The 27,741-nt window shown below is 36.5% G+C and overlaps 1 protein-coding gene across 1 annotated transcript in view; it reads right to left on the bottom strand.

Annotated features, from left to right (window-relative positions):
• Nucleotides 1-12,794: 12,794 nt before the first annotated feature.
• LOC122322928 (multiple epidermal growth factor-like domains protein 11) overlaps nucleotides 12,795-27,741 on the bottom strand; it is a 36,209-nt gene continuing 21,262 nt past the window's right edge. Inside the window, exons 3-7 of the mRNA XM_043216538.1 lie at nucleotides 27,389-27,512; nucleotides 24,001-24,102; nucleotides 23,376-23,476; nucleotides 15,382-15,474; nucleotides 12,795-12,874 (exon numbers count right to left, since the gene is read on the bottom strand). Coding sequence (XP_043072473.1) covers nucleotides 12,795-12,874; nucleotides 15,382-15,474; nucleotides 23,376-23,476; nucleotides 24,001-24,102; nucleotides 27,389-27,504 — 492 coding nt within the window. The 5' untranslated portion in view covers nucleotides 27,505-27,512. The remainder of the gene's footprint in view (nucleotides 12,875-15,381; nucleotides 15,475-23,375; nucleotides 23,477-24,000; nucleotides 24,103-27,388; nucleotides 27,513-27,741) is intronic.

Genomic DNA, 27,741 nt, shown 5'->3' with positions numbered 1-27,741 from the left:
CGGCAAAAGAAAACCAGTCTCCTCTTAGATTACATCTAAATGCACTTACATTTTTCTCTATAAATCCTTGTTTTGTACTTCACATTTGTCACAGACATTTAGTTTTGCTGTCTCCTCTGTGCTTCCATGTTTGACATCTTATCACCAGAGCTAACGCTACTACTACGTCATATGTCATCCATTGGAACCCTTCCCTCTAATGAAGTAATGTACGACTTTTATGATGGATAGATGCACATTATTAGGCTTCAAAATCTCACCCCATTCACTGCCGGACATCAGAGCCAGGACATTTGTTTAAATATAACTCCAGTTGTATTTGTCTAAAGGAAGAAAGTCATATACACCTAGTATGGCTTAAGCGAGAGTAAATTATGGAGTTATTTTCATATAGCGGTTTAAATATCCCTTTAACATTTTTTAACACAGAGTATTAAAAAAATGTAAACTGTCATTTGAGGAAATTAAAATGTAATTATTAATAGTTATTAATACTATTAAATATTTAAACTTGTAAAGATTTTTTTGTTACATCCTGATCCATTTAAACCACCTTCTCAGTAAATTTGGAACAAAACTTAACTTGCCAAACTTAACAAAACCAACCTGCACTGAAGTGAATTTCCAGAATCCATAATGTTTTTGTGGATTTGGGTAATCAATTTGAAATCAAATCCTATAATGATAAATTATTTTTTTAATAAATAATAAATACATTTTTCTAGGGGTTTAGCTTGTGTTGTGAATGGTGTACATGTAACTTGATGCTTTTCATAGAATGATCATAAAATCTATTTCAAACATGTCTTTGGATGAAAAACATCTCTGCCTCCTACACTTCATTTAGCTTTACCCTGCAGTTTGTTCACCAACACAACAGTCAACATGTAAGTCCACGGTTCATTGTTTCTCGCAACTACAATGCTTGTGTAAACACACTGGAAATGATGGGTGGTCTTTGGGGCATTCGCACCACGGATCGAGATCCTGTGAACGCCTATAGATACACCGCCACATCATTCCACAAAATTAAAAGAATGAAGATTTTCCTTCCAAGAAACTTTCCCAACACTTTTCACCACACGCATACACACAGATCAGTATAATTGGCTTTTAATGATCTGACATTATGCTAATGTTCATTGTAAGGAGATAAATCTTTGCGAGGGGTTTACGATTCTCGGCAGGTGGCCGTCTGCCCACCAGAGCCATGGAGATTAAACATGGAGGACAGACTCGGGAGAACAACGATGACGTTCTCAATCATCGAGGGTCAGAGAGCATCGCTTGAATCAGGTTGCGTGGGAAAGGAGATTATCATTGCAACCACGACTTTGTGTGTTTACATCATCAACATTAGGCTGAAATGAGAAAAGATGTTTTTGTTGCATTTGTAAACGTTGTCATCGTTGGATTAAACAAGTGGGTTGTTTTGAATCAACCATAAACCGTGCAAACAGCCGTTTAAAATTTAAATGCTAAAAATTGAGGTGTTTTGAGAAATATTGGGTCACTTGAGCTCCATCAGAGAGCTGCCCACTTAAGCAAGGAGCACATTAAAGCTTCATTAGCGGAGTGACTGCAGAAGCGAAAGTGGAGGTAAGGGAACAGCCTCAGTGGCCGAAGAAGGCTTTGGTATGAAGAACCGCTTCTGCGGTCGGGGCTCTGAGGGTCCTGTGAAGTGGTCAATGTGTGTCAATCACAGCTGTCCCTCTCCTCCCTCATCCACTCAGCAGTCACATGGAGAACCCTCAGGAGAGTCTCAGCCTCTCCGGAAAAAGGTTGGCAGGTTCAGAGGCGCAGAATTATCCGGAATGAGCGGCAGGATCTCTGAATGCAGTTTTGTTCTTCTCGTCTTTGGGAAAACTCGCCGGGGCCCATGAATTATTCCTGTGGATTCTCAAAGTCACAGTGAAGTCAAAGGTACACATCAGTGACTCCCTGAGAAATCAATTGTGTATCTCTTTCTCTAACTGACAGTCAAAAATAGATTTGAAGGAAAAAAAGGCTTGTTGCTGGGGAAGTTTTAGCGCGAGTTAATGGATTATTAGTCATGATCTCTTGCATGGCAATAAAACTGCTTGGTACTGAGAACAACTGGGAATCACAAGACTCCCAATGCAGTTATTTGTTACTTCCCTCATGACAGATAGTGTTGCAGATGTCTGACGAGAAGACAAATAAAATGTAAAAAAAATAATAAAAAACGGATTCATCCATTTTTCTGTAAAGTTTACTAGAGAGAGGCTGCCGTATTGATCTGCTGAGGAAAAGATCCTTTTTACTCCCCTGATGAACAAAAGCAAATGATCTTATCTAAATCAGACTTAAAATTAGTCTGGCTCACAATAGCTGGTATTTACTCTCGTAGATGTGCAACTGGGGAAAAAAGAATCAATGCAGGAAGATATTTAAAAATAATCTAACAGGAGCTAACAAAGACTTTCATTGCACAAAATCAGCATCAATACTGTGAAAACATAATTGAATTAATTAAGCATTTATGTCTCGTTTTCTATTACAAATATCTAGACATCTTTAAAACATATTTTAATCTAGAAAAAATAAAGTAGAATACATTTTGATATATTTTAAATACGTGCAATTGAATAAAATTACATATATAAATGATCAAATTTATATTTTTTACATTTTGCTTGTATGTTTGTATATAAAAACATTTTGCCAATGAGGCAAGAAAAATAAACGTAATTCAATAAATATTAATATTTTAGAAAAATATTAATATTTTAGAAATTAAAATACTGATTAAGAATTGTTTTCAGTTAATTGTCTTCACAAATATTAATAGCAAATTGTTTCTCAGTTTCTCAAAGGCAAATCATAATCTATAATTATTCTTACTTTCGCTCTAAACAAACATGTTTGAGGCATACCACAGCTCTGAAAGTAACCTTGAATTCCTTTGGCGTTTATTTAAAAGAGGAGCACAAGTGTGAAATCGCTGAAGTAACTAAATGTTCGTTAAGACTCTCCTTTGAACCTTATCGTCTAGATGCCCTTTCTCAGACGCAGAGATCACAAACCTCATCCCTTTGTTCCTCTTATTAAGCCCTACCAATGCACACCGGCCTTTCTCTTTCTATGCCTCTTCCCTTTTGGTCTAAGGCAAAAGGCAAGAATTTAATTGAATTTCAGGGCTTTTAATGTCTGCATCAGGATAATCAAAGCAAGCCAGACTGGAGTTGTTTATCATGACCTTGGGAGCATCAGCAAGGCCACGTTCATAGAGATAGCCATTGTCCTCAGCTTAAAAAAAAAGAAAAGCAAACAGTACTGCATAGCACTGTTAGACTTTGAAGCTCAGTCAGTCAGAAGACATAATGAAAAATTATGAAACAGCAAAGATGCCGTTTCTAAACTTCTAAACTAATGGGTAATGCCACAAAAATCTGAAATAGAGCACTTCAAGGTTAAAAAGCCACAGTATACATTAAAACGCATCTAGTCTACTTCTAAAAGGTCTTGCAGGTTATCTACTAACTGGAAATTATAGTTTATTTTAAGCCATGTTAACAAGCTTACTAGGAAGCATAAATGTCCATAGCACACAAATATTGCTTAATAATCAGTTTTTAATTAAACAGAATGATTTCGTGTCCCTATTTTTCAGTGTTAAATGAAATATGTGAATTATATTGAATTTATTTTCCATTAAGTATGTCGCAATGGATTCTGGGATGTGATGCTATTTTACAGTTTGGCTAAAATTAAGAGGAAAGCAAATTAATTTGTTTACCGTTTGGATCAGCCTTCATGTCGGAAGCCTGCTTACGCTTTAAAATGCTGTCTCCGCAGGGAGCCAACTAAGTTTTGGAAGCTAAACAGATACATATGTTAAATATATAGTTCATATATTATAGCTGGTTGAAAACTGTCATTAAAATGTGAAGGCTGTTGTTCCTTGTCCTTAATCATGCAAAAACAAATTGTTCTCTCAACAACCTTCTTAAGAAAAGTGTGTAACAGCCGACAGAGAAGAATGGAGCGGAATTCAGAATAAAACCCCAGTTACCTTGGGGCCCGAAGCACAATTTGATTAAAAGTTTGTTTTTCTTCCCTCTCCTCAGTTACGGAGGGGGCGCGTCGATGCAGCACTGACAGTTAATTGGACTTGGCAGGGCCAGGAGTTCATTCGTCAGCATTGTGTGGGGTTTGCCAGAGAGGAACAGGACAATCAATGTCCCACAGGACGGCCAGTAATCAGTGCAACACTACCATGGAGTCCAGGGTTAAACATCAGGAGACTGCAGGTGCAGGAGGATCTGAGGCATACCGCTAATACTATAACCCCCCCACCTCACCACCACCAACCTCGACAACATAATCAGCCAAGCACACCCAAGGACACGCCCAGAGGCAAGGCATCATGGGGTAGTGCCCCAAGAACAAACAAGCAATATCGCAATTTATTGTACTTTACACTATACCAGGAAGTGCCTAAGATACCAAAAGTCTCTCTCAGTTGGACATTTGTGCTACTTTGGAAGTCATTTGAGGCATAATCAATAAGTAAAATCTTTCTCTTGACCATAAAAGGAGAGTAGATGCTTTAAAATACTAAAGATTAAAATTACTAAAGCTAAAACAAAAATAAAGATAAAGTAGGAATGCAGCATTTACATTCAAAAAATACAGAAATTACAAAACACAGCAAATTTAGAAAAACTAACAAAATGTAAAATGAAAACTGAAAATTTTAAAATTAATTCAAAATATTAGTGGTAGCATGTACTAACTGCCTATAAAGTATACTAAAATAACACTGATATACTATACAGTACATATTGCAAAAACAATTGCTGTAACGTTAAGATATCATCGTACAGGAAATGAGCACAGTTTTCTTTTTGGTAGGAAAACTATTGATCAAATGATCACTTTTAACAATAGCAATTCAGATAAATTGGTTTGTCTCACTTTCCATCATTCCATCTTGTTTGATAAAATTACAGAATTATGTATATTACGCAAAAATTTTATTGAATATCAAAATGAACTTCCACGTTGACGGATTAAGGACAAATAGGGAAAACTTTACAGTGGCTCTTTGTTTGCACCCTCTTAGGTTCCATCTTGTTTGTTGCCATTGTACAATCTCAAGTTCTAAAAAAAAAAATGCTTAAGTGGCTGAGGTGACCCAGACTTACCTGAAAGTCTGGTATACCATTTTATAAGAAATACTTTAAAATACAGCCGTGCATATTCGTTATAGAAAAGTTTGAGAATTTAAATAGACCAGAACAGAAATGACCCAACAATAATCCACATAAAAAATACTCGCAGTGACTGCAGGTACCCTTGAAATGAAGGCCTAGAGACTTGTGCGGAGGCATGTGCTCCACAGCTCCATTAAGTAGAGAATCCAGTTCCCTTTCCTGCCTTCACCTCATCACAACATGACCTCTAATGCCAAGAGCAATTTCTGCTCAGAAGCTGGAGAATTAACATCACAGCGAGTAAAGAGATCATCAAATGTAATGATCAATGAAATAAATTGAATCCTGTAGCGCTAAACTTCATAAACATGGAAATCAACCCCAAAATCAAGTGTGACTCAGACTATGAAATGACCACAGCAGAGCCGGGCCCTGCATTAGTATGCTGCCGACAGCTTGTGGTTGCACTGTCATCACAACATTTTAGCTATTTTAGACCCCACAAAGAAGTTATAGAGCTTTATAATGTCCTCTTTCAATTACGCAACCTAAAGGCTGTTGAGACTACAGACGGCATTCTAGAATCTGGCTTTACGTCCTTTGTGGACATCTATTTGATGGTTATATCTAGCGAAGGGAGACATAAATGATTCCTGTGCAATCACAGGCGCTGCTATCATCTCTGACACTCATCAAAATAGCTGGACCTTTTCTAAAAAGCCTTCATTCGAGAAAGCCGCTGACTGTGTTCAGAGAAGATATTGCTGTTATCAACAACGTGCAATATGGAAATAATCACGGCAGAGAAATATCCGCGCTACAATAGGCCGTATGGGACATTACTCTAAAATTAATTGTGCTTGAATGCAACAAAAGGCTGATGAAAAACTACTTTCCTGGTGGGATAGCAAAAACGCATTCAGAGCTGAGCTAAACAATACCATAGGGGTAGTTTTGGGGAGTTTCTGTGTGAGAGAGTGGCCTATAAAGAGGGCACAGGGTTTGGCCCATTACAGCTGGTCAATTAATAAGAGAGAACAGTAGGGAACAATCACATGGCCTCTCAACTCCACTGATAGCCATTAAAAACACTACTACAGTGATTTATATAAGCAATTTATTTAAAAACACATAATTTATCAATGCTCTAATCACACACACATACCTTGAGTCTTGAATGATTGGAGTAAACTCCCTTCAAGGTCTTTCAACCGTTTCTCCATTATATTTTTATTCCATCCTCATCCAGAGAGTTTTGGGGTCAGTCACAAACAGCAGCCCCCAGTCTCTCGCTTTTGACAACAGAGACGCAGCGCCGGCTCATAAGTGAGCAGGCTGCGATGCTCGAGGGGATGAACTTTGTGACTGTAAACACACACACACACACACACACACACACACGTACACAAACACCTGGGCAGTGTTGAGGTCACAGAGCGAATCTCATTCCCTCACCACCTCTCACAGCACGCTTTGATTCTTCAAAGTCAGAGAAAAGACTATCGATGATAATTTTTCCGAAAGCTGCAGGTTTGGGCCGTGAGAAAGAGATGCTGTTGGGATTTTTAAGGAAACCCTGTGCGTAGCGAGCGATCACATTCATTCAGCTATATAATGAGGTATCCCACTGATTAAGTTTTGTTTTTCCTCCAGCACAGTATAAATGATTTGTGCTTACAGATGAGACAGATGAGTTGTCACCGTGTTTGGAATGCACAATTACTGTGAGTGATCAGGTTCTGGTCTTTTCTGTCACCTTTTTTGATTTGGCATGCACGCCAGGAGACCAGAAGAAGGACACATTAAAAGGCTGAAAGTGTCTGGACACTTAAAACAGCACACATACACGATGTATATACTTGGTGGGCATTTAATTTTAAAAAACATCAGAATTAATGGATTTGGTCTTGCCTTTGAAGCTAGTTTCTACTCATCTGGAAAGGTTTCCAATAGATTTTTTAAAAATGGCTAAAGGGGCTTTCTTTTAAATGTGCATTTCGGTAGATTTCTGCGGGCAAAACTTAATGAATTTTGAGCAAGTACGTAACAAAAACATCTGTGTTCAAAACCTGTGTTCTTAACCTGGTTCAATACAAGTCTATGATAAGGATTTAAATTTAAAGGAGTCATGAATTTTAAAGTTTTAGCACTCAACATTTTTTTTTTTTTACCTTTTATTTAGCTGCCACTGTTTCCTCTCAATATGACGCCGTGGTGCAATGAAAGACGAAGAAGATCAACTCCTACTTCTATATCATTACCCCTTTAGCTCGCCCACATTTTCAAACATGTAGTAGAAGTAAATACTTTCCAGACCTTCAGTAAGTCACTGTTCATTTGTTCACTTCATTTGATTGCGGCCACTTTTAAACAAGACACATTTCTACAAGCCTTTCAGACAGCCTGCAACTCAAAGAGATGCAGTGCTAACTAGATTGGATCAGACAGTAATGTCACAACACAAGTGTGACTATTGTGTCACTATTGCTTTTTCGGTTACAGACCATTTGATATGAACGCACAACACAGCAGCGTCCATCTATTATTTTAATATGCAAAACTGTTGAATGTGGCATGCCTAGCAAAACAGCGTGCTTCTGTTCTGAGAGGGTGGAAAACAGTATAGAAAATAGCCTATTACTACTAAAATATGTTTTTTGATGTAAAAAGACTAAATCATTGGAATTTGTCACTGAAGGATCGACTTCTGACATTTTGATTAAAGTTAAGATGAAATGGAAGTAGCATAGGATCTTTCTTTTGTATTGTGAGGCGAAGCCCTGCATATGTAACCAGAGTGAAGTCTTTCATTTCATCATGGGATTCATTAAACATTACTAGGCCAAAAAAAACATACTTTGTATAAATCATTCACAGTAAGATCGATAACATGGATTTCTAAAATGTCTACTTGTGTTATTGAATCTTACTGCATGTCATGGCTTTTTTTTTAATTATGTTCTTTTTTTAATAAACTGTAATTTCATACTGACTTCAAATTGAACCACCTAATAGATGTAGAAGGCACATACGAACTCCAAACCACAAAACATAGGCTGCTGTAAGTCAAACTAGGGCCCTATGATGAAATCATGAATGGAATTGCAGAGTCATAAAAATAGAATTGACTGTATAATGCAGAATTTCATGCAATGTGTAACTTTTTTAGTGCTGTGAAAGGATTAATCACGATTAATTGCATTTCAAAGTAAAAGTTTTTGTTTACATTTTTGTTTACATAATATATGTGTGTGTGTTGAGTAATTTATTATGTATACATAAATACACACACACATCATATATTTATAAAAGATTTACCTGTTTTTACATGTATATATACTAATATAATTTATATCATATATAAATACATTTAATATATAGTTGGAGATGCTTTTATCTAAAGAGATTATATGTGTAACATTTTTCATAAATATAAACATGCATGTGTGTGTATTTATATGTACATAATAAATACACACAGTACACACATACATATACATATATTAAGTAAACAAAGGTTTATGTGTGTTTTACCATTTATTTTGAGAAAAACTATCTCCATGACTAAACAACGAAAAATATGCTATGGATAAGAAAAGTATCTGCAAAATGACTAAAGGACTATATATTTAAACACACACACACACACACACACACACACACACACACACACACACACACACACACACATATATATATATATATATATATATATATATATATATATATAATGTATGTATGTAAAGAATTTAAATAGAATGTTTTTAGAGCTAAAATTTACCATATAAAGATAGATAGATAGATGGGACGGACAGAATTTAAATATATACTTATTTAAAATGTAAAAAACTTTGAATGCGTTTTGAAAAAAGAATCGATCTATTAATTTATAACTAAATATATAATATATATATATATATATATATATATATAAATGTATATATATATATATATATATATATATATACCAAAATCATCATTAAAAAATAAACTTACCATAACATCAACACTTAATCTAACGAAAGGAAAAATCAATGAATGGCTGTCACCTGCACTGCAATTACCTTTTCAATTATTCCAAAGGTCTACAGTGGGGTTCAGGTCACGCTTTGTGCAGACCAGTCAAGTTTTTTCACACCACACTCTGTAAACCATTTATTTTTGCACCTTATTTTGTACACAGGGGAACTGCCGGTCATGCTGGAACACAAATGTATCCTACTAATAGCAATGGCTGAAAATCCATTAATTAGAAGCAGGCTTACACATACATTTTGGCCACAATTTAGTGCATATGCCACACACACACATACATTCACAGAATGTCCTCAGACATAAAACTGCTCCACGTCTCCTTTCCTTACTCTCTTACATAGAGAGCCTCACACAAATATACATAAAACAAAGCCAATAAAGCTCTTATGAGTGTGAGCTGAGAGCACTTCCTGGTGCGGAGTGTCTGTATTTGGAGCTTTTGAGAGCACAGCAGCAGCAGCGCTGAGAGATTAAAGGAGGCAAAGAGAGGAGAGAGGGATGAGAGAATAGGGAATGAGAGAATGATTTATTTAACTGCTTTGTAGATGACAGAGGAGAGTCGGCGAGAGTGTGTCCTTCTTTCCTGCCAACTTTCCCTTCTTGCCCTCTCTTGAACACTGAATAGGTCTTCCGATTTCTTTGTGGTGTTTGCTCCTTCTATGTAAATTTTCATCTCTGCCTTTTTTCCCCACTCTAATCACACCATCCATCTGTCGCATGTAATTCAATTCAGTTAAATTCAAAGTTCAGTTCAGGTAAGTTCAATTCGCTCCCTCCCTTTGACGGCGTATCATGTCAACGTACTTGTGCGGATCTGGAATGGCACCATCTGTTTGAGGGCCTCTGTTGATAAATGAGGTGTCGTGAGCAGGTGAGCCCTGAGGCCCCCCGCGACCCCTTCCTTTCCACTTCTCCTTCCTTCAAACCCGCGCACGTGTCTTTCACATCGTCACAACCTGCGCTAATGCAGAAAAATTGGCTCCTAAACACTTCCCAAGACAACTGCCATTAGAAGTCATTAGTTGAGAGTGCGCTGCATAACTACCATCACAATCTGGCTCAACAGTCAATCCGAGGGACTGCATCACAGAGTACATTACCATCTGAAATGAATCATTTGAATAACAGAAGATAAAAGATAAGTCAAGTGTTAAAAATAAGCAGCGGTTGCTATGATTAGTACATGAATGCTGATCAGACTGCGATCTGTCACTCTTAAATGGCTTATTTCCACCTAAAATAAAATTATGTTTTTCTCAACTGCCAAATAGGTCCTGCTGTTTGTTGCCATGGCAGTCAAACTGCCACAGAACCTGACAATAATATTCTGCAATGCAAATGGATCTATGTCCCACTCTACACCCTGACTGGGCAATGTGGGAAAAAAAAAAAATCAAGATATATTGTGTAACTTCACAGAGAATCTCATTAGCACTGCAAACAGTTCACAATTTGCAAAAATATTCTAAACTAATTTACAAGCATTTCATCTACAAACAATTTAGTTCATTTATTTTAGTATTAGGATTAGAGATGTAGAAAAAGGCATTAACATGTGCTTAATTATCACTAATAAATGGCTAATAATCTAGTAATATGCATGCTAATAAGCAAAATAAAGTGTTACGAATTAACTTAACTGGAACGGACAGACTAGTCATTTATTTATATATATAAATAAAGCATGCAAAACATAAGAGCAACATACGGCTATTTTTTTAAGTGAACAGAAAGTGAAATAAAAACATAATTAGCCTGAAAACTTTTTTTCATGCCAAGCATACAAATGTAAAAAAAAAAACAGCGAAGAATCATGTGATGAAATAAGACTGAAATAATGTCTGCTGAATTAAGTTCTGGCTTCACAGAAATAATACATCCATTTTCAAATATTTGTAATTTTTTTCAATTCTAATAACAATACACAATATTACAGTTTCACTGTATTTTTTAATCAAATAAATATAGCTTTGAATGCCCCCAGTTTGAAAACCCCTGACTTAAAAATATTGCTTGTTGACAGCCCTATGTGTAAAGTAAATGCTTTTTAAATGCTCTTTGGAAACATCAAATATAACTAGAACATACATCGACATTGGAATGCATGTATTGACACAGCTTTGCCTCCCTATTTCAGACTTTCTCTGCATGCCACTGCTACAAACACTGTCCCATGCCCTGAACAGACAGATTTGATTGACTGCGCTAAAGCAGAATAAAATATATATGTATGTTGATGTGGGTGTAGCACTCATTTCCATGTTTATTCATATTTAAAAAAAAAGCTTTGTGCCAATCTGGCATGCGTGTTTCAGGCCATAATGACAAGCTAGACACTGATGAAGATGTAGCCATCATAAAGACTGCAGCTGCTGAGACACTGTATCAAAACCTATTACGCAACATCCATCCTCACCCCAGGCTAATCAATATGAAATGGAGAAATCTGCAGATGCATTCTGGAAAAACTCCCCAAACTCAGCATTCTTTTTGGTCCTCCAGTCTACCATTAATTCTCACGCTTTGAACAAATTATCAAATAGAATGAAACCCTGTTGCCAAAGCAGCAGAAATAAATTTGAGACTGGAATCTTAAATAGTCAGAGTGAGACAAGTGCTCCGCTGTAAGAGCATAATTCAGATTTGTGTGAAAGCCTTTATGTCGCTGATGACCTTGCAGCGACTTTTATCACCTGAAGTTTCCGGGACGGTCCAAGGTTATATCTCGCATTTGCAGTCTGACAAAGTCGGCTACATTGTCTTTAGGCAATGGCAGATTGACCTCAGCGGGAGTGAAATGACAGCTCCCTTCTATTCACCTCCCTCCCTCTTTTTCTCATTCTTTCATTTCGTTTTTATCCCTTCATCCTGGCGATAAGCTCCACCTTTCAGTTTTCATTTCTGACCCAAATAGCAGGCTCCTAGTGGGTGCTGCTCCAGTAACGCCGGCCAGCCTCTTTGATGCTGCTCCAGAGCGTCAGCGCAAAGCTCGTCACTTCAACTCTCAAGCTCTTCAGTTGCTCAAAAGCAGCTCTGTTTTTCATAACCATATCATCCCTATTGCTTAGCATTATCCTATATACTCCGTTCATTCAGCATGCACATAATACTCGGCTTTATCTCACTCTCATACCTTCTCATTGACTTCACCGGCAAGCATTTCCGCCGGTGACCCAAAGCCCTGATTGTGATTAACGATCTATGACTATTTATCTCTGTTCGCTTGCAGGATCCATGAATGTGATGACAGAATCCACCCTGGGACAGCCAACGTTCCCAGCACTCACGAGAGAGAGAGAGAGAGAGAGAGAGAGAGAGAGAGGGAGGGGAGAAGAGAAATTTACCTTGAATGGCAAAAAAGAAGGGGAAAAAAAGATGCACCATTTATGTACGAGTGAAAAAAGAGGTCAGATTTAATTTAAAAATTGGCTCCCATTCCTCATTTCTACAGATGAAAGCTCATAAATGAAAAAGCCTGGCCTAACGCCCGGTATGGAAATATAAAAGTTATGAATAATGCTTCTGTCTCAATCACCAGGTCTGTTTTAATAAGGTGGATTAGTACAGAACAGCACCTGCTCAGAAGAATGCGTGGTCCTCAGACAGAGACACCCATGAGAGGATCTTGAGCTTCAGAGGTGGGTTGCCCACGAGGAACCCTGATAAAACTCACGAGTAAAGTGCAATGTTGAAAATCAGTCTAGGTCATTAGTGCCAGTTGTGTCTGTGCCTCCTTCCCTGTGACTGGTGCCTCTGAAAGAGAGCTGGTGATTTACAGACTGTTGGTAATCATGAAATGGCTCCTTTGTTAATGAAAATGCCCATAGATCCATACACAGCCTTCTGCAACCATCATTCACTGGTAAATATGGGCAACGAGTGAGCCACAACCAAGCCGGAAAAATGTACGAATCGGGTCAAAACACGCGTCTTGAATGAGAAAATCAGTGTTGTGTACATTTATGAGGGCTTACATGTCAGTTATCAATGTTCTAAGTTAAATTGACTACTTCAGCACAGATCATCAAGGTCAAGAAGTTTTCCCCTCTGCTGTTCTTCACGTGAAAGAGCTTTAGTTTGTCGTCCCTATTTCCTTCAAGTTCCCCAACACATAAATATTAAACAAGTCGATATCTCTTTTCTCTCGTCTCTCCAACTACCTGCTTTTTTCATCATTTAGTTGATTAGAGAGTGAATGTCGATGGCTTCCTATTTTGTCCCGCAATGTTTCAGCCATTGAGGTAAAGGTCTGTTAACCAATTCATCTTGAGGATCCAATGACAGTCTGTTTGTTTTTCACAGGCAGATTGATTCCACCCTGTGCACTACTTATCATTTTAATTATGATAAAGACCATTTCACCAAGTACTAGGGCAAGAAAACCGGCCAGCTTCGTCTAATCCATCTATCCATTCACCTATCCACTCACTCCATCCATCCATCCATCCATCCATCCATCCCACCTCTATCAAACTATCAATCTGGCAATCAACCCATTCATCCATCTGTTCTTCCAATAATTGGTACATCCATCATCTATCACCCTGACTAGCTTTGTATTGAATAGGGTTGGAACAACTAATCAATAAAATTGATAAACAATAATCAAAATAATCAACAAATGAATTTAGATTAGTTTTAAAATAGTAGTAGTAACAGTTTTATTTAATAAAAAAGGCAGGACATACAGCAAGACGCAACTTGCATTTCATATATTGATTTTTCAAATGTTTCTTACATTAAGCAAGCAATAGCTGCTGTCAGTGCTGAACTTTAAATACTTCACATGTCAACTTGTCCATCAAACATAGCATGATTATTTAGGACAAAACAGTTCATCATTAGATTTTACATTTAGGGTCTAAATTAAATATGATGAATTGAAATCTTGCATGTAAAGTAAGTAATCTGATGTTATAATTGTAGCATGTATAATGAATTCAAAACAGTGGAAATATGTCAATAAAGACATTAAATAAATAAATATAAATAAAAAGTTGGTATATATTATATATGAATTTTTTTATTAATAATTAAGTAATTAAACTAAATAATTTATACATATATTTTAGTGGTGTCAAGTTATGAAAAAAGTTTCTGTTTGCATAATATATGCACATATACTGTGTGTATTTATTATATATACACACACATGCATGTATATATTTAACAAAAATATACTATGTTTATATATGAAATATATTTATATATCATATAAAATATAATAATATAAATGTATACATGTAAACACTGTATGTGTGTATATTTATGTATACATAATAAATGTACACATTACACACAAATATGTTATGTAAACAAAACCTATTATTTTGGATGTGATCGCAATCGTTTAACAGAAATACTCATTCTAGCGCAGCTATCATCATCTTGCATATTTACTGTAAAATGAAACCAGAGCAATTCAGTATTAATAGTAGGCTTGTAATGATATTGTTAAAGTGTTCATCTTTCTGCCACTGTTATAGATTTAAGGCAAAAAAAGATTTTAAAACGCCACCTTCTCAAATAACAATTCCACGTTCATTTATATGGTGAAAAGCACATAAACAATTATTAATATGGTGTGCAATTAATGATACAAGTGTACATTATGCCTTAAATGTCCATCTTGGTCATCCAGCAGATTTGCGTTTAAAAAGCTAATAAAATATTAGAACTATTTTTGTGTTTCTTTACATACGTGGCAAGTATCTATGTAATAAGCAGGATAATACACTATCCTTTAAATATTACAGTTAAATGGGTATATAATGTGTGTGTGTATTTATTTATACATTTTTTGCACTGCATATTTTTTGTGCGCAGTGTTATTGTTTTGGGTGCAATTAGCAAACTGCCAAAACATGGAATAATTCCATATTCAGAGAATTAACTAATCAAAATAGTGTTTTTTCCCTCCCAGAGCTTTAGCAGAAAAAGTAACTTGTTAATGCAACTTTATGATTGCACATCTCATTCGTCCTCCATGATTTCCAGCTTTACTTTTTAATACGGCTGGCAAAAGAAGAGAGGCGAGCGAGTAAGTGAGAAACATGGTAGCTTTGCAGTGGCGTCTGGGGACTGGTGCAGCCATTAACTATGTGAGAGTGAGAGGGCCTTAATGAAGTGAACTGTGCTCTCAGAGTTAATGAGAGAGTGAACTCACCACTAGAGCAGTCCAGTCCTCCCCAGCCTGGCTCACACTGACATGTATCAGGAGACACACACCGACCATGGGCACACTCCTCGGTACATCGTGCTATCAGAGAGAAAAGAACAGGAAGACAAAGAACGCATTAAAAGAGATTGTAAAAAAACGATTCTAGCAAAACACAGAGAATAAATGGTGCTTGAGGTCCAAACACAAATAAGTTGCTGGATGCGTCTTGCATAAGACAGGAATGTGAATTAGCACAGGATGCTATCCAGACACTGTAGGTCTGAGCCTCTCCCGCAAGACATAATTTAGCCGCCCGCAAATGTCTGCTGATGTGCTGATATGGAGGATAATGACTGCACTGGCCATTTTCCAAAGATGGCTGTCACCGATGCCTCCTCGCCGGTGCTGTCGAACACAGAGAAAAGCCCTTCTTATGGTCGCACCTTTTAAAACGCTCACTCTGACCACAAGCTAAACGATTTCTTAAGAGATTGAGCCCTTGGTCAACATCTCAGTTTATCACATGAACCGGTTGTTCTGTGCAAAACGAGCCGACGTAAGCAGCCACAGCCGCAAGGAAACAAGCTGTAAATCCCTCCAAATTTGATCAGCCTGCACTTTGCCACAATACTCGAACACAGCGCCAGCCAGCCTTCATACTGTTTACGAAGTGTGCAGTTTTCTTGATCATTCCTATTGAACAACACAGCATCCAATTGATTGTCTCTATAACATTAGTATTCCTGCCTGGGCCCTCGCGTTCGGTCAGATATTTGGATTCGGACAAGTAATAAAATGACCTACATGGAGTTTTTGCCAGTCCTTTTTTTTATTTATTTTTTTATTTTACTTTTTCTGGATGATGAAAAAGATGAATTAGAGAGAAAAAATATAGGCGTTAAGCATGAATAATGCTTAAGGGAGTGAAGGTCACCTGGCCAGCAGGACTCAAACCGACAGGCTCTTATCGGAGTCAGGAAACAGTCGACCCCCAAAGCTTCTGGAACAATCCACTTTGATTGGAATCAGCAGTGACTCTCCAAGTATAGGAGAAAGAGAGCATGTACTTTTACAGATTTTAGCGTGAAGAAGGTAACAAAAAAATTGTGTCAGATGCTATGGTATGTCCTTATCTTTGACCATGAAATATGTGAAGGTTGGTTCTATAAATAAAGGAAAGTTAATGTGGCTGGTCATGCATTTCATTGAAAGAAACCTGATAAACACAATGTGATGACCAGCATTTATCTTGTCTGGTTAATACGTGTATTATGATTCTCTTGGGAAACAGTGAGAGTAGTTTTCCCTAACCTTTTTTAACCTAAACGCAAACTCAAAAGGTAATGAATTCAGGTTCTCATAAAGTGTTATATAGCAATACAGTGCAGTGTGTGTTAATCTGAATAAATCAATTCAGAGTGAACTAAGGGATTGGTACTTGGGCTTCTTTCCCCCTCTTCTACTCCAACGTGTTCCTCCAAACCACCCAAGAGCCACTCAGTAAGGAGCTATATTTCAAGTTCTGTCACGTTCACAGGAGCCCCAAAGTATGACACAAATCTTAAATGTCAACACTTCGGGAACAGTGAATTATTTTGGCAAAAGCTGCCCACACATTTTGTGGTGCTTATGATAATCTGGTTTTTACCAGTGAATTGTTTTGAAATATTACTATCCGTTTTTATATAGAGGGAAATGGCTACAGGTTTATTATATTTTTAAGAGTATTTTGATATGAAAAAAATCTTTAAACAATTTTTATCCTCCCACAAGTTTCATTTGTCTATTAACCATTAAATAACAATCATTAGTTATATAAAATATATGCATATGTACATGCACTTATAATATAATAATATAATCAGCAATTCTTCCAGATCCCAAAAAATAATACTTTGACTTTACTCATCACTTTACTTCTTAACACATCACATCTAATTTTATAATGGCTTTGTTGTGATGGAAATGACAGCACAGCTGTCTCACTATAATGATAAAAATTTAAATATTATAATGGATTTTCATAACTAAAATAATGGACGTGTTAAAAAAACTATCTACACCTCACAGTGAATGTGACCTTCACATATCAAAAATAAAATAAAGTCAACAACATAAAAGTGCCAGAAGTTGTTTGTATGCAGACATTGCAAATTGCCTTCTTGGTTGAAAAAGTTGAGACAAGCCTCTCAGAATGAATATAAACATTTTTGTGCATGCAAATAAATCAAGTTCATAAGAATGAATTAATGCGTGTGCATGTTTTGATTCTGGCACACACTAAAGCTGGCTGCATTAGGTAAAGGATGAGGCAGGACTTGCCTCATTCCAGGCCAGCACGGCTATAGATTATCGCTCTTTCAGCCTTCACCTGGGCCCTCAATATTGGACATAAGCACAGGAAGGGGATGGAAGAGAGGGAGAATCCCAAATACCCAGAGGATGGTGCTTAGAGCAGAAATGCTCCACACACAGAAAATGCTAAACCTGCCACTGGCAAATAATGCAGTATGGATTTACACAGCACTGAGAACCTGATATTCAAGCATGCCAGTTCTCCTCCATCTTAAGAAAAAAGAAAAACCCTTCGCATTTTGTGCTGACAAAGACATCAATTTGACTTCTTGAAATCAATGAAGCCATGCAACGTGCTCAAAAGCGAGGTTCAAAAAACTCTGGTGATGAAATGATTGATTTTTGTTACGATCAGCAATTTCTGATCAGACAACAGAGACGAAATGCTAATTTGTCACATCTTTTCAGCAAATTAAAATTAATTTATGTAACGTAGGTGAAAGGATAAAGCGTGCCTTCTCTCGAGAGCTGAATTGATGTACGTGTCTATAATACTTCAGAAAATAGGTCCTGCATTTTAATTAAAATTCAATGAATCTTCTTCCTTCTACACAGAAAAAGTCTATGTCTGCAGGCTGTGCTGAAAAATTACGTCTTTCATTTCGATAAAAGGCTAATCTCATTACACACTGCCGTTATCATACCGTGTAACAATAGAGCTAATTGTAATTGTCATGCATTATTACACCGAATACTCATCAGGCCAAAGATTTAAACACAGAGTTTGACAATCAGTCAATCATTTAACACATTAAATAATCCAAGGTTATTACTGTATGCATCTATCATAAAGGATCTGCTTTATATCCTAGCAGAGTGTATGAACTTTTTAACAACAAACCTGTAACAGGATTTGAATCAAACATCTAATCCATCATTAAAACGAAGATGCGAAATCTACTTTGCGATGGTGCATGGGACTTTATTAGAGCATCTAATTCTCCAGCAAAAAGCTGCAGCATGCACATAGCATCATTAATACTGCATCACTAACTATTTGAGACTCTTCTGACCAGATGGTGTAAATTGCTTTGGCTCCATGTACTGCTTCCTTCTGCAAAGAAAAGTCATTTTTGCTCAGTATGAGCAAGATCGCCTTCTCGACATTAAATGCACAATCCACACTTGCAAAAACTGTGCTGGTGTTATGAGAAGAACAGACTCGTCGGCTTCCAACAGTCACTACAGACTAAGTCCACTGACAGTTTGGGATTGATAGGAGTAGTGTATGCAGGTTAAATGACTCACATGATTCAGGCACATAAAACAAGAAAAAGCCTTGTTTGATTGACTTCCCTATGGACACAGAAGGCAACCCGCAAAACATGTCACCCGTCAGTGCGACTAGGCTGTGTGGGTTTAGGTCATTAATGAATTATGCCTTTAAATTGCAGCTAATGCACAAGGGACTGATTCTACTAGGAAAGCAGCTCATAAAAGGCCCATATGAGGGGATAAACCCTGAGGTGTTCAGATTGAGAAGAAAAGCAAAGATCCACATACATGTAATGAAAATGGCTTTAATACCTTCTCTTGTCCCGGCGAAGTGAACATAGCCAGTTCTACAAAGCTCTTAATCCTGCCAGTGAGAGCAGTAGGATTATTCACAGAGCAGATACAGCAAAAAAATACAACCCAAAAACCCACAGACCTCTAAGGTGACCACACCATTGCACAAAAACTCCTTATTAGACTTCTTGCCTTGACCTCACATACAATGGTTAAATTATACCTGGAAATCAAAATGAAGCCTGAACAAAAATGAATGCCTATGAATAAATATTTTTAACAAATTTACATTTGTTGAAGACTTTGTACAGAAGTCTTCACTCATGGTTGAACAGGTAACAAATGTCTGCCACCAAGTCTGGCCTGTGCACTATTTACTAAATCTCTAACAAATACAGGCAAAAGTCCAGAAATCAAATAAATTAATGAAGTTTTTTACAATGAGGTATTTAAGTAAAATAGCCGTAACACACAGCTTCTAGTGATTTACTGCTTTTATAATATGTAAAGTACAGCAAAAAGGAAACACATTAAATATTTCCTTTAAATAAAGGGATAGTTTACCTAAAAATGAATATTCTGCCATTGTCACTCATCCTCATATCGTTCAAAACCCATAAGGCCTTTGTTCATCTTTGGAATACAAATTAAGATATTTTTAATGAAACCTGAGAGCTTTCTGTCCCTCCACATACAGCAATGGAGCTACCACATTAAGAAAGGATCTAAGGACATCATTAAAATAGTCCATGTGACATGAGTGGTTTAGCCTTCATTTTATGAAGCTACATGGTAAAACATGGTACCCTTGTGAACATATGAATGAAGACCATGACAATGGAGAAGAAATTGTTGAATAAAGTCATTATTTTAGTTTTCTTTGAGCACAGAATGTCATAAAATAGGCAAAATGTCACATTGCCTATTTTAACCATATCTTCACAAGTTGCTGTCTATGCAGGTTCAGAAAGCATTTTAAAAATATATTAATTTGTGCTCTGAAGATGAACAAAAGTCTCATAGGTTTGCAACAACATGATGATGAGAAACAATGGCAATTTTTATTTTTGGGTGAATTATCCCTTTAACAGTCACAATAAACTATTCTTTTGTTAAGTAATAAGATTAAAAAGTTGCATTCTAGGTAGAATCTTGGTGCAAGAACAAATGATTTGACCTATTTTACCTATTTGGAACTACTCATTTCATGAAGTATATTTTGGTCAACTCCATGTTGAGTTTGTTTTGAACAGGACAGAGGCCATAAACATGCCATGAGGTCACTGAGGGGAAAGAAATTATGCCTACCATCTTCTCCACAGATGGTGCGGTTCCATTACAGTAACAACTGTTAACATGAAATTGCTGCAGCTATTGTGTGGTAATGAGAACATTATTGATTATTGTCATTGCCTTCTCCCACTCAGACCACCAGACAATGTCAAAACTGATCCCTATCCCAGCTGCACCTAATCCCATGGTTGTTAGCAGTGCCTTCAGGCTACAGACAGAGCTGGACACAATCCCACTCAATAAGGACAGAAACATGAGATCAACTTTATCTTCAACAGACCATGGTCACTCGCATTCAGCCATAAAAAAATTCCCGTTACCAAATGTCATTGTTGAAACCTCCTTCTTTCTACAATGACCTTTAGTAACGAAAGAACAACATCTGGTGAACAAGCTGTTGATTTACAACAGGGTTACAATGCATGTCTTATTGTTCAATATTCAAAATTTAATTCAATGGGGAACAAAAAAATGTAAGAAAATATAGTCATTTGGTCGGTTTGTTTAATTATAACATGAATAGCGCACCCCCAAAATAACATGGCATCATCATTTACTCAAATTGCTCTTCACCTTTATTTATTTTCTTATTTGTCTGCAATAAATAAGTACTCTTATATCAAATTATATTATTATAATATATCAAATTATATTATGTTATATTACATGCTGTCAAACTATTAACTGCAATTAAAATTGCAAAATAAAAGTTTTTGTTTATATGTGTCTATTGTCACGGGTGTGGTTGGCATGAGAGCACGCAACGAGCATAAGGTAAAGTAAATGCTTTAATCTTCTCAGAACGGAAGAAACAAGATCATTACAGGCAGGCAGGCAGGCAGACAGGACAAAAACCACACTCACATTAAAGACGAGAACCGACCAATACACAGGATCAAACTAGAACTTAAATACAAACTGGAAATCACTAAATTAACTAGACACGGCTGAAGACAATAAAGACAATCAACTAAAGTGGATCATATGGAACACATGGCACACGACAAAAACACAAAGTCCAAAGACGTGACAATTATATTATATGATATTATATTATACTATCCATGTATAAAACATAGTGAGTTAAAGATCTCCTGCTGAGGAAGTTGCCCTAATTACTTCATTGTTTATATAATATAATAAAATATAATGTATATATATATATATATATATATATATATATATATATATATATATATATATATATAATATATATAAATATAAATAACTACAATCTATTCCACCAAAGAAATAAGCAGGTCTCATGATGGTGAGTAAATGACAGGGTTTTCATTTTTGGATGAATTAATCCTTTCAGAGTTAAAAAGAGAAACAGTGTGAGCAAATATATCAATTAAATAACTGCTTGAAATATCAAATTACTCAATACCTGCTGTCATGAGAGCGATGTGTGAAACCGTAAAATTAAAAACGTCCTTGGATCATAAAAAGCGTTTTCTGTGGCATATGTAAATGAATAGGCTTTTAAATCAAACTACAAAGACAGACAATGCCGGTTAGGTCCCTGCGACATGATGACAGCAAAACAGCTGCTGGGTCTCGTGGCTCGTTCAATGGTAAAGTGTAAAATTCTCTTTGATACGGTGAAATTAAAATTATTCTGAATTAGTGTGAATTCATATAGCAGCATTGCAGGTTAGTAATCAGCATTTCAACCGTCCATGCTGTCTGTAGCTCATTCTCTTCATAACACTGAACTGAAGTAAAGTTTTACGATTCCTGCAGAGCCGAATATCACAGCGGCCCATATCACGGCTTAATGTAGGCTGTTAATTTCTTTCATTCTCACAGGAGTCCATTTAAAACGCACAGGCTGAAGAATTACATGACATTATGCTTATTAACGTCAAGATGCTTTAGTAGTGGACACTGAGTTGAGACCGAAAACATTTATCATAACCTAAAGCCTAAAAACGTGACCTCAGGTATTAGTTTCACGCAGACATAGCTGTCCGTAGTTAGCCATCCATCAAGAAAGCCTGTCCCTCCCTCTTGTTAATAATGCCGAGTAGCTTTGAGGGCATCAAATCCCATTTGCTCTTAAGCTACGTGTGCTGATTTTTATCCTCTCCCTGGAGCTCGGTAAGACTGTCATTTACCTCATCACCTTGACACGGTCCTGCGCGAGGTCCTTTCACGCAGGGATTTTTGCATATTGTCAAACAACCGCTGAACCATGCGAGCCAAAGGTCTGAGCTGACTGACAGGATTCGCTCACTCATGATTAAAACACATTAAAGAATAATGAGTCTGGCCTACACAATAACCAATCCTGAGAAACAAAACACGCATTTACAGTCTTGGCAGCGGCAAAAGACAATAAACTAGTATAAAAGCTGACATTTTTGACATTCACTGCTCGTAAAATAATCGCTAAAATCTATCATTCAGACCACAGCAAGGCAAAGTTGTTATTTCCTTAATTAGCGTATTATCTCCAGGACGGGAGGAATTAGGACAATGTATTTGCAGTGAATCACTCAAGATTCTTTTTTCTAAAAATGAGCGATAACTGAATGCTATTAACACAGTTGTAATGGCGTACTGGCAGTGTTAAAACTGAAAATATGAGCAAACCCAATATGAGTAGGACCAGTAATGAAAGGCACAAATTATGCCCAGAATATGCAGTTGCAAAAATGCCTCAAAGATGGCTGAGATTTTGATGAATGCCTCCAGAGAAGAGAGCGGGGTTCAAGGCTTAAGAGGACATCGCTCAAGCAGATGAATGCTTTTATTGTGCTCATAACCACTTGCAAGAAAGAAATTGAACTGTGCTGATTTAAGAGGAAATAAGCGAGCGAAATATGAAAGACACTCACGGACACACAAGTCTCCGCTCTCGAAGTAGCCAGGGCAGCATTGAGAACGTCGACGGTACATGGTCCTCACCCCGCGACGATAAGCTGTCTTGTAGCTGGTCCTGAGAAGAAACACGTACACAAATATTCAAGAGAAAGCATAAACATCAATAACCTGGTAGGTGAACTCCACAAGGACAGAGACACAAGGACATTATGGCATGCACCTGGCTACCGTTAGCTCTTCTATTTGTGTCTAATCCAAGCTACACCCCGGAGGTGGAAAAGGGGAGAAATAAACATAATTAAAGTGAGTTTAGAAAAAGTTTCCGTGTTCGGTAAAGGACAAGACACTGAAAGCAACATTGTAGCACAGTGACTCATTGAGCTCACAGCTTTTAGCCGGGACACTGACGATAAAGTCTTTAATGCAGCAATTAAAACCAATGTAATGTCGAATGACAGTCAAACGGCCATTTCCATCCCGACTCTGACCACTACAATCACGGCTGGTAACATTAACACTTGGTAATAAAGACACTGGCACACCGGCACCTTGATTTTTATGTGTCTAGTAGGAGAGTGCTGCTTGCTGTCATGGAGCGGAATTGTGCAACTGTAGTTCAAAGGTCAGGGTCATGCTCACCTGTGTCTGGTGCATTTAAACCAATTGAGGATGTCGGTGCACCTGGTGTAGTAGATCTGGTCAAAAGGATGAGCGTAGGACTCCTGAACAGTCACTGCGTAGCTGAGAGAGTAAAAAACGAGAAAGTCAAATCTCTTGTTTGAAACAGAAAAAAATTTTAATAATAACAAATAACACTGTTTTATTCTCCCTTTTTTATTTTTAACAGAAACTGGGAGTGTATTTTAAATCAATTAAATAATAATTTCTATGAAGCTACAAAATTCAAGAATCAGATTTTTTATGTCCCAATAAAAAATATGTTATTGAGGGTAAAATTAAATATGATTTGAACATATAAAATAATTAATCCCCTTGGCCCCCTCATAAGCCATGGCTCCTGGTTAAGAACCAACTGTATAAGCTTTATTCCTTACACAGTTCTAAAGTGCATTAAAAGCATACATAATTGGTTTATATATTTAATAAATAATTTATTAATGAGTGACAACAACTACCCCTATTAGGGGTGTACGATATTATAGGATTCACGGTATGCATAATTTTATTTAAATGTAACAATATATATTGATTTTTTTTTTTGCTTCAAATGCATCCTATCCTATAATGTGATTTTTCCGTACAACTATTTTTGTAAAAAAACCTGTAAAAAGCATGCAGGTTTTCACAAAAAGACCTGAAACCATAATTAGGACTTTCTTGTACCATTTAAGACTTCTTAAGGAACCAAATATTTGAAAATGGCATCTTTTTCACTCACTTAAAGTTTCATCTGTCTGCTCGCATGCTCTCTGCTCTCATCACTGCACCCAAACGGCTCTAGAGCTGACCTTGATGTGTTTGATATGAACTTGATTTATTAGAAAATAGCGTTTGGTATTTATTTATTTATTTATAATGTCAATAGCCCTTGCAGATTCAGACTGGAGTCTGCCAGTTGGCGAGCCCACTATCACTACTGTAGAGACTACAAATGCTGCGTCGATTGAAATAGAAGCGCTCCATCAGGTTACAAATCTTAACCTTCTGTTTTGGATTTAGGTCTGGGTCCGTATGGGACGGCTTCTGGGTCCGGACTCAGACCGTGGTCCGTCTGTTACTGACCACTGCAATACAGTGTTACACATGTGTTTTCTTTTTTCAGAAATTTTGAGAGCAGAGCATTTTCAGAACATTTTGACACATACAAGTGTGTGTTTAATTGTTCAAGACCTACAAATGAGCAACAATAATTTAATAAAAGCTCAGTGCTCCTGCACCAGCACCATCTTTGGTCCTGGTCATTAACGGTGCAAAGTTTGAGCTATTTTTGTACATTTATGTATTTGCATATAGAGCAATAAACCTACCCTAAGAAATCGTCACTAGAGCAAAAGCTGACAACTTGCCGTGGGGACCCCTACCTGAAATTGCCCAAACATGATTATGCTGCAGAGAAACAAAGAATTTGCTGGTCTCAAGTCTATAATTAACTGTACCGTGAAGGTACTGTATTCCAAGAAACAAAACCATAAAATACTCAAATGTAATATCCAGACAAGTATCCATCTATTTCGCTTGAAGTTCAAAACAACTTGTTATTTCTAATAACAAGACTAGCACAATATTTCCCTTCCAAAGCTACAGTAAATCTAGAAAAACAAGATGTGCCGTCTTAACTTCCTTGAAAAAACATTACAAAACTGTTGCCAACAAAATGACATTAAAGCTCGAAATATTCCCTTTCAGGAAGCAATGCTAAAACTCATTCATCTCTGCAGCCCTCTGTCCTCCTCTCTGTAGAGGCAATTGCTCCTGCTTATTTGTCATAACTGATAACACCCTTTACAAACAATAATTTTTCAGGCAATAGGTTCAGTCAAAACAGATTGTTCTGGTCAACTGGATGCTGTTCTGCTTGCTTTATTTTAGCAACTTATCCATACTCCCTCTCCCCCTCCCTTACACAAACACATACACACACTACAAGGTTAATAATAAGAACATCAATATTGTTTTGTGTGTTTAGTGACTGAACCTAATACCTGTAGGCAAGTGTAACCAGATCAACACTCCCAGACACATTTCTTTACATCGCTTTAGCTGTGCCATTAAAAGTGAATACAGTCAATACGGGAACAAACAAATGTAAATCCCCTAAATCTCTGAGATAACAGAACAGAAATACACATTGTTCGTGTTTTTCAACTAATCCAAACAGTTTGTAACCACGTACATCCCACCTTATACAGAATGAAAGTTTATCCAATGTCTTCCACTACATTTTCGGCAAATATCCATTCAAGAATTCTGTTTCATTCTCACAAGTATGCCTTAATTACAAAACAGCTTTTTATTTCTGAAATCAGTGTTCAACTAACTTAACACTGGGCATTAACCTTACACAAAATCAATACTATTTTGAAAAACTAAGTAGATAGTAGCTTCACTTGTTATACTACAAAATTTACTATATTTTCTGTATCTCAGTATTTTTTAGCAATAAGCAATTGTTTTCAGCAAGTAGCAGGCAGATTGACAAAAACGCAGTAAATCATATTTAACATCACATTTCAAACATTGTATTGGCAATGTATAGAAGGGCACTTATGAGTATACATAAAGTACATATTTTCCTTTCTGTCAGATTAAGCGTTAAATCCAGTGCGTACTAGTGAATCAGTTTGTTTGGACTGTTTGAATACATGGACTCATTGAAACAAATCACCAATTTAAGCTCCACAAAATAATAATGCTCATTGCTATGCATTCAACTCAAATAAATTAGGGTGTATTATTGTATATTTATTGCTGTAAATATAACAGCAAATGTAAATTAAAATGTAATTGCAATGTAAATATGTAATATAATGTATTATTGTGTATTTATTGATGTATATATTATATGTATATATATTATATATATATATATATATATATATATATATATATATATATATATATATATATATATATATATATATATATATATATATATATATATATATATATATATATATATTAAATTAAATTAAATTAAATTGTATTATAAATATATTACAGTAACAATACTATCAGTGGTAATAGCAGCATTGGTAATTAATCTTTAATCTTCACTAAGTATTTATATAATGGGCAATTTTTGTACAATAAATAAATGAATAAAAAAAGAATTAACCTATTTCATTCATTACAGCCATTATCCTTTTATTACTGATAACATTGTCACAATCCATTAAAATTCAAACAATCGCACAGAAATAAACCACTTCTCTGTTAAGTTAAAATCCTCTTTTGACCAAAACATCCTTCTGGCATGTCGGAGAGGAATAACTACGCTGTGTGAATCCCGCATTGGATAAACGGAAGGTAAAACGGAGTTTAACACCGAAGAGTGCCCCTCTCTCACCTCTCCCAGTGACTGCAGACATTGGGGTCATCTGGGTTGAGGCTCCACGCGCTGATAATGAGGCCCAGAACAGCCAGCACAGGCAGGGCTAATGGGTAGGCCCGTACTGGCCCCATGACTCCTCCTGAGAGAAAGAGAGTGGAAAAAAAAGAGAGAGAGTGAGAGAAAAAAAGACAAGGACACTTTTTGTCCTTTATCATTCTTCTAAATTGGAGCCCTTGGAACATTCTTGGAATTGTAGTGAAAAGAGATGACTTTTTATGAATAATATCAAGAAAAATGTTGCAGCAATTTGATAAGCACATGACCGTGTGTCTTTGTTATCAGCTGACCGAAATGGGTGAATAACCAAA

This window comes from Puntigrus tetrazona, chromosome 18 (assembly GCF_018831695.1).
Source record: "Puntigrus tetrazona isolate hp1 chromosome 18, ASM1883169v1, whole genome shotgun sequence".
Lineage (NCBI taxonomy): Eukaryota > Metazoa > Chordata > Actinopteri > Cypriniformes > Cyprinidae > Puntigrus > Puntigrus tetrazona.
Note: the sequence above shows the minus strand (reverse complement) of the source record. Positions and strands in the feature narration are given on the sequence as shown.